Below are 13,026 nucleotides of genomic sequence, written 5' to 3'. Positions count from 1 at the left end.
TAACTACATAAGCATTTTTAGAGAGTTACTTCCCTTATAGATGCCAATTCGGGCTTTCTTAGCCATTTCTGTTTTGGTGTCTTCAAACCATGAAGTCGTTGTTCTAAAAGAACGCTGGTCTCCTTGACAACGCTTTACGACGTTGATTTCCTTACACTCCCTTCCCCCACAGCTTCACGAGGGAGGGAAGAAGGAGGAGAAGCAAACAGGTGCAGGTGTGACCATGGACGCCAACTCCGCTGCCATCGACACACGAAAAATTATGCATTAAAATGGAATAAAAAATGATGTTAAATTATTTTTAAAATCGTAGACTCATCGTAGACGCGCGCTAATACCCAGACGGGCTCGATATGAATCACGACTATAAGATACCCGAATTTGGTTAAACTGCACCGCAAAATGTGGGAATAGTTAGGAATCTAAATCGAAGGGGACAGACACTCACAACTACAGTTTTATATATATATAGATAAACTATATCAATGACTCAAGCGCCGAGGGTCTTGTGCCAAAGTACAATTTGATGAGTGTTTTTGGTCTGAAACTCAAGGCCTTTACATCATTGATGTAGCTTCTCAACTAATAAATTATGTGTGTTTGTGTGTGTGTATACATACCCATCGATTCTCTAACAAAATCATTCAACTTGTCCAAAGTACTTAACTTAATCACGCATTTGACATACTTAAAAATCGCCCACAAAATTCAAAAGTACACTTCACATATACAGAGAATTGCATCATAACTACTACATCTGTTGAACCCTGAAGAACTGATAACTTTCCAAATTGAAAGTGATTGATGTTCACACACACACACACTCGCGCGCGCGCACGCACACTATCTTTCTCGTTCTCTCTCTCTCTCTCAAACACACATTCTACTGTTTATTCAGGAAAAAAATCACAATTACTTTTTCATCATAAGTTTACTATAAAAGTTTCATTTTTTTGTTGTTATTTTTCTCCTGCACTTGATTCAGTTCGTCCTAAAAAAATTTCTTTTCGTCAACTTTAATATTTAAGTCCCTCCGATCCTTTCCTTTGGGAATCACATACCTGTAAAAATTCAATCTGCCCTTGTTTTGTTATCCACAAATTTGTGTTCAGAGCGAATTAAATACCTAAGATCTAATAAAAATAATTTCCTTAAAGGAATGTTTACTTCAAGAGTTTATACCAACTCTGAGTCATATTTTAGAAAATCTAGATTTACAGAACATTTGTTTGGTTTTCTTTTTCAAAAACTTATATCAACCAATCATTAAGTCGCGGATCATCATTGTATTTGTTTTGGAAAGAATTTAATCTCAGGTCGCATGACGCAACAGATATCTGTCGAGGCTCAACTAGTTTTACAAATTAAACAGACGTGCTACATTAATTTATTTATTCTTCTTACATAGTTAATAATCGAAGTCTTATATGATATGAGTATAACCTGATCACTGATACCCAGTATCATCGTTTTGTTTTGTTTTCTTTTTTTTTTCCATCGTTTGTAACGCTTTATTGAGTAAACAGTGAAATATTTTGTCCGTGTTGCACGAATTTGATACGTGTACTTCCTGTTCCGGCTCCTTCCGCTGGTGATGGAGTCAATGAGGTCATCGAAGTATAGAATTTGACATCACCATCAACATTTTATAAATCAAAGTGAGGCCTCAAATTGTGACTGTCATCTCATGAAATAGTCTTTTGACACGTTTATCTTTTACCAAACACCTTCACATCAAAGAAGAAAAAAAATTACAAAGTCAGCAATGATGAGAAGTAATCTACCAAAACTGACGTTTCTCTGGGAAACTATGATGCATCTTGTATAATAATACTATAATGCAGCCTAGCAGACTTTCAACTTTCGTGCCAGAACTGCAACTTGTAAAAGAATTTGACTCTTTCTCTTTTTATTTCGATTCTAATATGACATTTTACTTTAATTCCTTAAACAAAGAAAATACTATACATCTGTTTTGATGTTACGTCTTGTAGAACAGTAAACTGCAAAAAATAATCTTAATAAGCTAATACTAACATTTTCTCGCCAGATTGTTAATAATTTTAGAAACTTAGACACCCCATAAATACAAGTAGTCTAGGATAGTTTTAGTGGTCTACGTGTTTTGTCACCGTCCACTCAGATCCAGCTCCACCCTTCCTTCAGTAAAAGCTCATTCCTAAATATATAGGTTAACACCGTTTACAATTTGTCCTGCTTTACTGCTATAGCTCTTATTACATCAGTCAAGTTTTTTGTTGTTTCTTCTCGACAACGATATTGTTTGTTTATCTATTTGCTCACAGAACTGTGGAACATATACTGATATCTCCATTTGAGAAAGAGGGAATTTGTATTACCAGCACTTTAACTTCGAGCCATTTCATTTTGTCTCTTTTCACCATGGAGGACACGACCAATACCCCAATCACTCTAATTGTAAAAGCTCCCAACCAGCGAATCGCGGATGTTACAGTTGATTGTATGCTTGAATGGACTGTTAGAAAACTTAAAAGCCATCTTTCTGATGTTTACCCAAATCAACCCGTAAGTTTTATTGCTACACTTTTGTCTATTTGATATATTTGCTATGAATATTTTGTTTGTCTCAAAGGTTTAACTTACAAATATTCTATCTATCTATCTATCTGTTTGTCTGTTTATCTATCTATCACATGTATGTATGTATGCATGTGTGTATAGACACACGTATTTCTCCACCCTGAAGACGGAGGCCGGATTTACCTACATACACACACACACACACGACATATATATATATATATATATATATATATATATATATATATATATATATATATATATATATATATTATATATATGTGTGTGTGTGTATGTACAGTATACGTATTCATTTCCTAAAACCAACAGATGTATGTATCGGTAGTCTGAAGAAATAAACAACAATCTTCATATCCTATTCCTTCAACCAGTCAACGTGGAACGCGGTTATATTATTCCATATTTTCAAAAATCTCTTAAATCTGTCTCGAATCTAAACGACAGTCTGCAGACTTTCTAAAAAATGTCTGTTTATTTAGTATATGAAGTGTATGTATATGGACGTCCATGGCTATAAGATAACTTCAATCTAGTGTTTTAGTTCGATTCGAAAATAAACAATCTGAAATACATCGACTTCCTCCCGAGGTTATATTGTCAGTCGTCCCCACTCCTAACAGATACATTATTTTAGCTTAAAAACTGAATATGAAGTTTATTTCCGACTTAAATTATATTTATTATATTAAGATATTTGCTGATTCCCCAAATAAACAACAATCCTGCTTGTCATATTTTCCTTATGTTTGGGACTTATCTTGACTTACCATTTCTAAATTCGTAAGATTTCCAGTTATATCCCACCGAATTAAAAATTTCAGTGCAAAAATAACCTTATTTACACGTTTTGTTTATGATTTCGGTATTTCTGCTGTTTATAAAAGTCATTTCTCGTGATCTATTATTATTGGACCAGCAATACTTGAAAAGGCATAAACAGATTATTAGATTTATAAGAAAATATTCTTTTTATTTGCTAATTTTGTTTATTAACCTAACTTGCAATAATTTTGCAGGTTAGTTTTGCTGTCTTGTCATATGTTAGAATTTCAATAATCAACAGTGACGGTAGTACATAGCCACGTATGAATTTCTTATACGTTGTGAGAACTAATTTCATAAATGGGTCAGGCAACATTTATTTACGTTATGATACTACCGAGATAATGAATGTGATAGTATTTTTTGGTCTGGGTGCTGCCGTCACATATCGCCAACACATCATTCCGAAGGAGTGATGCAAAATTGCCAGAGTTTCAGTAGAAATCCATTGGTAAAAGAAAAAAAAAAACAAACAAAAAACTTTTAAAAAGTTGTATGCGAAAATTAAGTTAATGTGTCATCTATTGAGTAAGTTGAAAAAACAAATATTTAGATGTTGGAAATAGTTAGAAAACTCTGCTTAGTTCTTTGTTGAGTTAAAAAATTTTTTTTTTCAAGTCTAGCACTCATAAATAATATCTGAGATACGGTATAAAATATATTACATGAAAATCTGCTGCAGCTCTAAACATCACTGCGAACCAATGATGGCTTACTTGCGTGTGGACAACAGCCGAATATTCCTCAAATCACGTTTGTTTATCTATTTGCTTACAGAACTGTGGAGCAAATATTGCTATCTTCATTTTATATAGGAGGGAATTTCTGTTTCCAGCACTTCAAGCCATTTCATTTTGTCTCTTTTCACGATGGGGGACACGACCAATACTCCAGTCACCCTAATTATAAAAGCTCCCTACCAGCGAAAGGATTTAGTCAATATAGTTCCAGGCATATTAAATGACATCGTGACAGGGACACCTTTCATCGTAGGTCTGACCTGGCAGTTAACAAGTTGCGGAACTTTTCCAAACCACACCAGTCTAAGAGAGCCATTAAAAAACAAACAAAAAAAAGTGTCCATGATGTGATCATTAGAGTTCCTGACTGGTAGCAGTGTTGCCGATTCTCAACTTGAACGTCTGTAGAATGTAGATTAAATATTAAAATTATCTTCAATGCCTGCACAGTGGCCATAGACACAGCCCGTGTTTTTCTGGATCAATATCTAAAACAAAATAAACATCAAATGAAATAATTAATCTCCCTTCTCGAAGTTTATAAGCGTAACATTTTGTATGTAAGTGTATCCCTCAGAGTACTCCCTGTAAATGTATAACAATTTTAATGTAACCCTTTTCCCAGAAAAAAAGGCCAATAGTATATATATTTCACTAGTGTTTGATCTGATCTGAAATTCAATTATTTATAACTCACTGTGTAATTGTTCTCATTAATTTTTATACATATTTTTGTAGCTTTTACTTACACTTAAAACCAAATTGATTGAATTTGTAAACACCGATTTCATCTCTTAAAGTCGCCCAAACTTTTTAACTTCGGCAGCTACACAATGAAACTAATAAATAAACTTGTTACGAACATTCTATATACACAGCAACTAAATAGTTCTTTATTATTTAGCATTTTGCCTGAATAATAAACATTGAGTACATAGGTGAAATTTTTGAATAGTCTCTCCATACATTTCGTGGCTTCGTCGACATTGTGAAAAGCAGAGTATTTTATGAAGAGGACAATTCCAATTGTTGATATGACCTTTCTACAGCAATGTACACCCATGTACTGTAACACTTTTCTAACTTTTTATTCTTTAGTAAAAAAACAAAGCAAAAAAGGTGGAATTCTGCTTATTCGCTCTATTAAACTCATCATAACTTCTTTATTTTCCTGGAATTTTCAGAAAACTTTTGCGAATTTGTGTTCTACACACGGGAATTGATACGATTATGCATAAAAAAAAAAAATTGGTGCGTGATTTTTGACACATCTCACGACCAACCTCATATCCTCTTGCTTTGTCACTGACGTATTGATGATGTTTTTCAATACCTTTCTCCCCATAAACACATTTAATGGTCTATTGTTGGGATTTAAGCCAAAAATTCGGACTGTCCGTATTTTTAAAAGAATCGAAAAATTAAAAAAAAAAATTTTTTTTTAAATCACAGTTTAAAATACGGACAGTCCGAATTTTTGGCTTAAATCCTAGCAATAGACCATTAAATATGTTTATGGGAAGAAAAATATTGAAAAATATAAATTAAAAAAAAATTTTTATTTCGAAAAGTTAAAAAAAAATTTTTTTAATTTCGAAAAATTAAAAATTCTTTTGTAGTTGTGTGTAAAATACAAATTCACAAAAAGTTTCTGAAAATAAAAAAGTTATGAGGGGTTAAAATAGCATGCTTAAAACAGAATTCTGCAAAAAAGAAAAAAAAAATATCTTGACTCTGTTCTGCCAGACAATTTGCCAGACAAGCTTAGCTGGTTATATACCATTGTAGGATTTCATGCATGTATCAGAGTTAATTAACTTCAAGCAACAAACTTTATCTCTTCAACTAGACAAAAACTCCCTCTATGGAGTGTTTATAAAATCTAATAACAAAGGATATAACCCCATTAAGGTGACCAAAAAGTTTAGCAAAATATATTCTATGCAGATGGGAGTCTGTTATTTTTTAATAGCCAACCGGTGAAAGAAAATGTATATATTTCAGTCTTATTAGACCTCCTCAGTGAAACATTCATTTGATTCTGCAGATTTAGAAGCAGTTCACTTTTAAAGGAAAAGAAGTAATGTAGTGATACAGATTATGAATATCAGCAATATTTTGTTGAAGGAAACTACCTCTGGGGAGCAATTTTCATATTAAATACATATAAGGCAGAGTCCTGCATGTAACATGGTGGGTTGAAAATCTTTGATTAACTGAGATCCACATGATTAGTTGCCTTAAAACTCCTGACAGTGTTTAAAATATGAAAACAAAGGAGATAAGATTAGCTAAGCTAACCAAAATGTTTGGTCGCAGGTGTTGTGTGGTAAAAAGTTTGCTTCCTAACAAAAAAGTTCTGGGTTTAGTCTCACTGCATGGCACCTCAGGCAGGTGTGTTCTACTATAACCTCAGGCCAACCAAACCCTTTTTAAGTCGTTTTGGTAGACAGAAACTGAAAGAAGCCTGTCGTATATGTGTATTTGTATATATCTATGCGTGTTTGTGCCCTTGTGTCTGTCTCCCACCACCTCTTGACAAACAGTGCTGGTATGTTTACTTCCCTGTAACTTAATGGTTTGGTAAAAAGAGGCCGATAGAATAAGTACTACCTGAGATTTGTTTGACTAAAACACTTCAAGGTGGTGCCCTAGCATGGCTGCAATCAAATGACTAAAACAAGTAAAAAATAAAAGATCATGTAGATAAGAGTGGACCTCATCTTTAAAAACCATCTAGTGAAACCACTGATGTGTTTTTGTCTTATTAAACCTCAGCAAAGAATTTTCTGTACAGCTAGCAAGGTTTAGAAGTGAAACAAAGGGAATGTGATGCTGATTATGTATTCGTGCTTTCTCTTCCTCTTAGGCTGTTGGTAGTGGTTTTCCTCAGAGGGATATAACATGTGTACATGTTTCTAAGTTTATTGTATAACCCATGATAGAGAATTACTTGAACAACTAAGCGTGTTACACCTCTAGCGCTTTTAGGAAGCCTCTATATGGCACCCGACTTTTTAAAATAACAGAATCTCTCACATTGCACCATGCCATCTTAAAAAGAGAATTTTTTTTCTTAAACTATTACATTTTAGAGTATCATTACTGCTACTATCGATACCACCACAAAGATTTATACATTCGTTGAACTAATGTAGATGCCTTTACACAGTTATGTGAACTGCTTGAAGTAGCAACTGAAGCTCTCAAAATCACACTATTATAAAATGAAGCAAATATTGAACTGTGTATTCCTTACTATATGAAAAGACAAACTGGTTACAGTCAGAATGTCTTTGATCATAGATCTGCTTATTTAAGCCTTACCTGAGTCTAAACAACTGCATTAAATGTTCATTTTTTTCCCATGATATAATTTGGTCAGGTTTGTAGAACATTTGACCATATCTAGCTTATGAATCTTCTGGCAAAACTTGCCATCTATAGGCTCCATCCAACTCTCATCTCTTTGTGACTTTCTAGTTTGGATCATTGCACTGAGTCATGTATATATAAATGACAAAGAGCTGAGATATCTGGTGCCTTTCTGTACTCAAGAAGACCCATTCACCACAGCAGAATTGATATCCTAAACCACCTTGGTTAATACTTGTCCAGGAGGGGCTTTGCTCCATGCCTACCTGCATCCTCTCTGCTTTGACAACCATTTCCCCTCACCTTTCATCCCCTAACACACATCACCTCTCTATCACCAGAGAGCAGAATATCCGTGTACCACATCCCCTTGCTTTCTCAGTTATTTTCCCCACCCTGAACCACTTCCATTAGCTTCCCCCACCTACTGTCTCCACCAATCACCTCCTTTTTGTGCTTCTGCTCTCCTGTGTTGTTCTCCATAATTAACACCTCACTTATCTGCTATCACTCTCAATGCCCTCATATACCTACTGCAAACCCCTGCCCCTCTCCTATATTTCACTCCATCATTTGCCTCAGTTACCTCTACTCTGTCCATCCACCCTGTCTAAACCTCTGTATAACCACTTTTCTCACCACCCACAATGTCCCTCAAAGGCATGTCCTGACACATCTTTGTCACTATCTCTCATTATTGCTCTCATTATCTTACCAACCCACCTACCTTTCTTTTTCATCTGGAATATTCATGTATCTGCTCTACCGTAGGATACCTACCCCTGTCCCTCCATACCTTTTATCTCTCATCAACTAGCACAAAGCCATCATCACCCTCACTACTGCTCTCTCCTCCCAGCTGAGGATCTTTTTGTCTTGCAGGTTACTCAGTGACCCTGTTGGTGCTGGTCCACATAAAAATCACTGGTGCTGGCACCATGTAAAAAGCACCCAGTACACACTGTAAAGTGGTTGGTGTTAGGAAGGGTATCCAACTGCAGAAACCATACCAAAACATTCTAATGAGTGAGAGCAATGGAGTTTTTAATTATATAAGACCCTAACTACTTTTAAAAGAAGGTTGTATTGTGAGAAATGTGGAGTCTTCAATGATGTAACATTTGAACGTGTGTGTGTGTGTGTATATATATATATATATATATATATATATATAAAGTATAATAAAGAAAGGAAAAATAGAAGTGTAGATGTTACTTTATTCCAAGTTGGGACATATATTCAATAAAAACTCTACAAATTGTTTCCAAGCCTAATTAATTAAAACAAAACAAAATATAATCCTTTTGAAATCACAAATTAGGCTATCACCCTCAGTGCCCTCATATTACCTATAACTGCTCCTTTCTGGGCTATTGTAAAGGTCTTTATATTTGTTGGTGGAACTCATTCATTCCAATGATGAATTCCTGAGGAAAAGCCTAATTTGTGATTTCAAAGGAATTGTAATTCATTTTGTTTTGAATTAATTAAGCTTGGAAACAACTTGTAGAATTTTTATTGGATATATGTACCAGCTTGGAATAAAGCAATGTCAACACTTCTATTTTTCCTTTCCTTATTATATTGTACTAATATTGAATATATAGATTTATATATATTCTTTACTTTGGATTGAACTGTTGAACTTGGATGTTTAACATCCCTTTGAAGGATTTAGGTCCTTACTTCTATTATATCTGCCTGTCTACCTGTTGGTCAGAAAAGTCATCATCAGTAGATATAATGTCATCATCACTGCTATACTGGTTCTCAGCCATTATTTTTTCCATGTTGGGGAACATGATAATCAGGTGAGGCCAAATCAGGAGAATAAGGAGGGTGACCAACCAGTTCAAAGCCACTGTCATGCACAGCAGCCATTGAAAGCAAGCACTTGTGTGCTGGAGCATTGTCCTAATGAAACAAGACTTCTTTCCTCAGTTTTCTTGGATGTTTGGTCTTGATCCACTTTTGTAACTGCCTGAGAAAGTTAGTATAGTACTCTCCATTGATGCTGTGGCTCTTTTGAAGATAGTCAATAAACACAATGCCTTTTGCATCCCAAAAAACCGAGGCCATCACTTTTCCTGCTGATGAAACAACCTTAGTCTCCTTTAGAGCAGGTGAGGAGGGATGTTTCCACTGTACAGATTGTCATTTTGTCTCTGGCTCAGAGTGATGGACTCAACACTTGTTCTGGGTTAGGAAATGTTCAAGAAAGCCAACTGGATCTGCCTGAAACAATGTTGGATTTTCCTGTGATGTGATCAACCTGGTGCATTTTTTATCAGGTGTCAGTTGAGGCACCCAGCGAGCAGAAACCTCTGTTGTGCTAATTTCATTGTGCAAAATTTTCTCAATTCTTTTGTGATATGCTAATAACATTGGTTATTTAATTTATAGTCAATTGCTTGTCATTCATCACCATATGGTGAATACAAATGTTTTCCTCGGTGGTGGCAGTTGCAAGATGTTCAAATTTTAGGTCATCTTCAAGACATTCTCTTCCCCTCCTAAATTCAGCTTCCCATTTTTGCACTGTTGATAAAGCTGGAGCGTCATCCCCTAAAGTAGCAACCATATCAGCATGAATGTTGTTGGGTGCTAAACCCTTTTCCTGCAGGTACTTGATAACACCACAATGTGAAATTTTGTTCATTTTCAAGAGATGTCACTACTTGTTAACTTTTGAAGACTTTGAAAAGTCAGATGTTAGTTTACCTGGAAAGAAACCATGCCGTTATTTAGAAGATGAGTTGAAATATGCTTGCAAGATTTCAGAGCTCTAAAATCACTGCTTCATAATCAGCCTTTGAACATTTCAGATATAAATAGAAAGAAAGATAGATAGATATATATACATACATATATATATACATCTATATATATATATATATATATGTATACACACACACACACGTAGATAGCTTCCCAAAGTGGGCGATGGGCAAATTTCTAGAAAATGGTGAACGATTTGAGATTTTGGCTGGCGATATGAGCATTTTGTGGGTGACAATGAATTTTTAGAAATTTAGTCTGCATTTACTAGTATCTAGGCAGGCCTAGAATAAACGATGCACTTTTATCGATTTGACTACTCACATGAGATGTTTCTTTGTATTAAAAAAGTGGACTTGTTCATTAATCAAATAGTTTTGTCACAGTCATTGAGAAGGTTGTCATGCATGCTAAAAATAGCAGCTAAATAGGCCTAGGCTTTAAATCACACTCCACTACAAATTTTTTTTTTTTGCATAATTGTATGAAGTCCTGTGTATAGAATTCAAATTCGCAAAAATTTCCTGAAAACCCTGAAAAATAAAATAGTTATTTAGGGGTATATGTTGTGTGTAGCTCTACAGTTTCATATCAAAACATAAGTGCTATTTTCAGGATGTTGACAAAATGACAGTTTTGAAATCGTGTTTCTTGACTGGGTGAAAATGATCAAATTTTAAACCTCTATAACTTTTTTAAAACAGCTTTTGGAAAAAGGTGAATAACTCCAGCAATTTAGCTTGGAAAGTTACATTAATGTGCCAAATTTTAAAATTTTCGATAAACTTTAATTTTTGAAATGCTGGCAACCAAACGAACTAGATCTGTATTTACTCCAGTAAAGACGTGTCGTCTGACTCTGCTCTATTGTCTTCTCCTCTTTGGGAATACCATACTGCCTTTCTGACGCTGTCCGTGGAAATTCGTTTTCACTTTACTGATGCCTCCGGTCAAGAAAATTTGTCAACAGTAGAGTAGTGATTATTTATTGTTTGGATTTATTCCCTCTCCTCGGAACTGTCAGTTACCAATGTGACTTCTTTGCCATCAAACATTGACCAACGAAGCAATGAAACCTTCACACTTGAAGTATCACTTTGAAGCAAAGCATTCTGACAAGGACAAGCCGTTATCATACTTTTTGCAACTGAGTTCTTCTTTCAAAAAGCAAATACAAACATTCAACACGCTACTCCAGGAAGCTAGTAAACAGGAGAATGATGGGTTGATTGCATTGTACAATATTGCATGGCTTGTTGCTAAGTCTGGGAAGTCTCACACAATTGAAGAAACATTACTTCGCCCAGTTATCAAAGAGGTTTTGTCAACTATTATGCACAAAAACTCGATAACATTATGAAGAAGATCCCACTTAGTAATAGCACAATTTCTTGAAGCATCGATGAAACGGCCAACAATGGCAAACATCAGCTCATTAATATTCTCCAGCGTTCTGAATTTTCTATACAAGTGGATGAGTCAACTGTTGTGGACAATCAATGTTTGTTGATAGTGTATGTTCGGTATTTCAGCAAAGTCCTTCAACCTTGTGAGGAAATGCTGTTCACAGAGAAATTGTTGTTTGATTCAAGAGGTGCAACTATTTTTCACACACTCAAGTCTTTCCTTTTTGAATATAATATCCCACTCAGTAATATTCTTGCTTGTGTGTCTGATGGAGCCCCTTCGATGAGAGGAAGACAAAGTTTTTTCATCTCTCTTAAAGCGTGAAATTTCCCACCAGATACTAACTGTTCATTGCTTGGCACACAGGCAGCATTTAGTGGCAAAAACTATGAACAGTAGGTTGAATATGCACTACAGTTAGTTATCAAGACTGAACAAATTGAAGTCCAGTCTCTTGTCTGATTGAATTTTCCGTCAACTCTGAGAAATGATGAGGACTATACTAAACTCCTATACTATACCGAAGTTTGGTGGCTTCAAAAGGAAACTGTATTTTACGCTTTGTTGAACTGTTTCATATAATCATATCTTTCTTTGAAGATAGTCCACTATCCACTTCATTGATGGTTGCAAGGTGCAATATCTTATTGCCTAGTGATATGTTCACAAAATTAAATGATTTGAATAAGTTATTGCAAGGAAACAGAAAAACTCTCATTGATTGTAAATCATTTATGATTACCTTCATTTCGAAATTGGTGTTGTATAAGACTAACATTTCTAAACGTCAATTCCATCAATTTCCACAACTTGATTCTTTGAAAGATGATTTAGTTGATTAGAATTTAACTACATATTGTAACTATTTACAATCATTGCACGATAACATTGTGGAGCGATTTCAAGATGTTATTGTGCTGAATATTCCAAATTGGTATAGCAATCTGTTTGAGGTTGATGCAGTTGATTGTGAGGATGTAGTTCAGGAGGAATTGATAAAATTACAAAATGACAATGATGCCAGAATGCGATATCGCCATAATGGCAAAGATTTGAGGTACCATTAGAGTATATTGAATTCCTATCCCAGTCTGTGGAAACATCTGAAATTACTTTTGCTTGCCTTCCCTACCTCACACCAGGTTGAATCTGGTTTTAACTATGTTGGAACTTTACTTTCCTATAAAAGAATTGGACTGGATGTGATACAACAAGGGGACTTGCGGCTAAAGTTGACAAGTTTGAAACTGAATGTATCTGCACTAGCTGCATTGCGTATGGTTGTCATTAAAAAGTTTTTTTTTTTTTCCTTTATAATACA

General features: G+C 34.9%; 1 protein-coding gene across 2 annotated transcripts in view; it reads left to right on the top strand.

Annotated features, from left to right (window-relative positions):
• The first annotated feature begins 1,381 nt into the window (after nt 1-1,381).
• LOC115209132 (homocysteine-responsive endoplasmic reticulum-resident ubiquitin-like domain member 2 protein) overlaps nt 1,382-13,026 on the top strand; it is a 33,833-nt gene continuing 22,188 nt past the window's right edge. Inside the window, exons 1-2 of one of the 2 annotated variants that reach the window (XM_029777278.2) lie at nt 1,382-1,883; nt 2,307-2,547. In XM_029777278.2, the coding sequence (XP_029633138.1) occupies nt 2,404-2,547 (144 nt within the window). In that variant the 5' untranslated portion in view covers nt 1,382-1,883; nt 2,307-2,403. The other variant, XM_036501333.1, reaches the window with a different exon arrangement.

Source organism: Octopus sinensis, linkage group LG3, assembly GCF_006345805.1.
Source record: "Octopus sinensis linkage group LG3, ASM634580v1, whole genome shotgun sequence".
NCBI lineage: Eukaryota > Metazoa > Mollusca > Cephalopoda > Octopoda > Octopodidae > Octopus > Octopus sinensis.
This window is presented reverse-complemented; position numbering and strand designations above follow the sequence as displayed.